We start from the raw sequence: 3,079 nt of genomic DNA, 5'->3' as shown, positions 1-3,079 counted from the left end.
TGAAAGTAGTTCATTTTTCAATTTAAGAATGTCCTTACTAAAGTCCATTATTTCAAATCTCAATTTAAATGAGCCAGTTTGAGGGTCAGCCTTGAATTTCTCTTCTTCTTCGATCCTAAAAATGGTGGTAAGGTCATCCCACACAGAGCCCATTCTGTTTTGACTCAATTCACAAGCCTTGTCTTGTAATTTGGCTTAGCTTTCCTACTTTTTATCCTACATTTAGCTCTCCCAATGAGCTTTATGATGAAATCTCCTGAAACGGTTTTCACTTCACAATTCTGCAATGTCAGGGTCAAGAAATGCCAAGAGTGCAAAGCAGTGATGGGTGGCTATAAAACATTTTTTGTTTCTAGTAATTTTTTAGTTTATTTTTTATTTACTACATTCTATGTGTCCATTCATAGTGTATTTTTACATTTGGATACAGTGTGGTACAAAAGTTAGTAGTAGAACTTTGGGACTATTATTTCTTCCCACTGACAGTTAATTGATATAAATAGGCCCAGTAAGGTTGAGAGCACCACTTCAAAGCTGATCCGGTGCTTACATAACAGTGTCACATGAACTCACTTGTATGAACTGGTGATCTCTCTCGGTCCAGCACAACATTAGTGGCCAGAATTCCTCTCACTGAGTCCAGGATGAAGGCGTTGTTGTGGTTGCCAGATATGATGGAGTATTCTATCTGCCCATTTAGCCCACTGTCCGCATCTGAGGCATATACCTGCAAGGAAAATTATAATTATTTGAGGTGGGTAACGTTACAGAAGCAACATAAAGTAAAAGTAGGCTACTACAAATACTACTACAAACTACTACAAATACTACTACTACTACACATTGTGTGAATCCTCCAGATCCTGCGTGTACTTTGTGCGTCTGAAGTTCTTCTCCTTTGTTCTTGTTGTTGTGTGTTTTTGTTGTTTTTGTGTTTCTGCTGCGTGAAGTCGGACTTTTCCCAGGACGAGGTAAATCTCACACCTGCCGCACCTGCCGCACCTGCCGCACCTGCCGCACCTGCCCGAGCCTGCAGCGGGCAGCGTGTGCTCCACTGAGTTTTTACACAGCGGCCCAAATATCTAAGTGTGTGTGTGTGTGTGTGTGTGTAAGTGTGTGTGTAAGTGTGTGTGTGTGTGTGTGTGTGTGTGTGTGTGTGTGTGTGTGTGTTGTGTGTGTGTAAGTGTGTGTGTGTTGTGTGTGTGTAAGTGTGTGTGTGTGTGTGTAAGTGTGTGTGTGTGTGTGTAAGTGTGTGTGTGTGTGTGTATAAGTGTGTGTAAGTGTGTGTGTGTGTGTGTGTGTGTGTGTGTGTTAGTGTGTGTGACAGTTGATCTGGTGATTTTTAGATTTATTGTAAATCCTTTAATCTGTCGTAAAAGTAAAAAAAACAAAAAACTCCAGAGTTTAAATCCACAAACACAAAACTCAACACAAGTTTGATTTTATTTCTATTCAACTTTAACAACAATAAAAAACTAGACACACAAAGTTATTCAAAAGAAATATTGACATGAGTAACACACAGAGAACATCAACAAACACTAACAAATATATAAACATATATATATATATATATATATATATGTTTTATATATATATATATATACATATGTTTATATATATATATTTATACAACGTTTATAAGGGAATTAAACAAAAATAAACCCTTCAAAATAAAAGTGATGAACATAAAAGTTCATGATTAACAACAGAAAATTGTGTAATATAAAAATAATAATTAAAAACGTCACAGGAAATTTGAACCGAGACAAATGACTCGATGTAAAATCTGTTGGACTTGAGTTTTTCTGACGCTCAAGTCGTCGCTCTCGTTTTTTCTGAAGTCGTTTTAGATCAACATTGAGATTTAAAATGTCACAGTTAGAACAGAACCACAGGGGTCAGAGGTCAGACACACAGAGGTCAGACACACAGAGGTTAGACACACAGGGGTCAGAGGTCAGAGGTCAGACCCGACTCGTCGTTTGGGGTCAGATGTTCTTGTGCGTCTCTTGAGGTGAAGCGCGACTTGACTCCACAAACCTCCAGTTCTGCGCCGCACGAGGTTGAAGACCAGAGCGTGAAGACCGTGTTGTGTGTTTTGTCCTCCAGGCGGCGCTGTTGTCTCCTCTGGACCCCGAGGCCGGTCCCGGTCCGGACCCGGAGTCTCGAGGTCCGGAGCAGGTCCCGGACTTCCCTCCTCCGACCGGACGGGAGATGATCCTGAGGACCTGCGTTCCGTCTCCGGCCTGTTTCTCCAGAGCGCTGCCCCAGAGGATGTTCTGTGTGCTCCTCAAGGACGAGTTTAGACTGGCGGCGGCGCTCAGCCACGACACCACCTTCTTCTGACCGCACCTGAGTCCACCTGACCGCACCTGAGTCCACCTGACCACACCTGAGTCCACCTGACCACACCTGAGTCCACCTGACCACACCTGAGTCCACCTGACCACACCTGAGTCCACCACCTGACCCCGCCTGAGTCCACCTGACCACACCTGAGTCCACCTGACCGCACCTGAGTCCACCTGACCCCGCCTGAGTCCACCTGACCGCACCTGACCACACCTGAGTCCACCTGACCACACCTGAGACTCACCTGACCACACCTGAGTCCACCTGACCCCACCTGACCGCACCTGAGTCCACCTGACCACACCTGTCCCTCACCTGTCCCTCTGACGTGTCTTGCTCTGGTTCTGTTTAAATCGTCTGTAGTATTTTGTGTTAATTATTAAATTTTGTCCCATAAATAAATCACATTTGTCATAAAAGTGTTTGAAAGTTTGAAATGTTTGACTTTGTGTCAAAAGTCTCAGATGTTCAAATCTTTTCATTCACACAGATTCATGAAACACAATTATTTCATTTATACTTTTAATTTCCATCATCACGAAACAAATAAAAACATGAAAATGAATGAAAAACTTCTGACCCTGTCCTGAAGTCTCCTCCTGACCCTGTCTGACCTCCTCCTGACCCTGTCTCCTCCTGACCCTGTCTGACCCTGTCTCCTGTCTCCCTGACCCTGTCTCCTGACCCCTCCTCCTGACCCTGTCTCCTCCTGACCCTGTCTCCT

General features: G+C 43.7%; 1 protein-coding gene across 1 annotated transcript; it reads left to right on the top strand.

Annotated features, from left to right (window-relative positions):
• The first annotated feature begins 644 nt into the window (after positions 1-644).
• Positions 645-2,774, top strand: LOC129410387 (rab3 GTPase-activating protein catalytic subunit-like). The gene is made up of 3 exons (XM_055158465.1): positions 645-729; positions 889-971; positions 2,113-2,774. The coding sequence occupies exons 1-3, from the start codon at positions 645-647 to the stop codon at positions 2,347-2,349; spliced, it is 405 nt and encodes a 134-aa protein (XP_055014440.1). The 3' UTR covers positions 2,350-2,774.
• The last annotated feature ends 305 nt before the right edge of the window (positions 2,775-3,079 follow it).

Source organism: Boleophthalmus pectinirostris, unplaced genomic scaffold (genome assembly GCF_026225935.1).
Source record: "Boleophthalmus pectinirostris isolate CB_2022bp ecotype Guang Dong unplaced genomic scaffold, ASM2622593v1 HiC_scaffold_22, whole genome shotgun sequence".
Lineage (NCBI taxonomy): Eukaryota > Metazoa > Chordata > Actinopteri > Gobiiformes > Gobiidae > Boleophthalmus > Boleophthalmus pectinirostris.
This window is presented reverse-complemented; position numbering and strand designations above follow the sequence as displayed.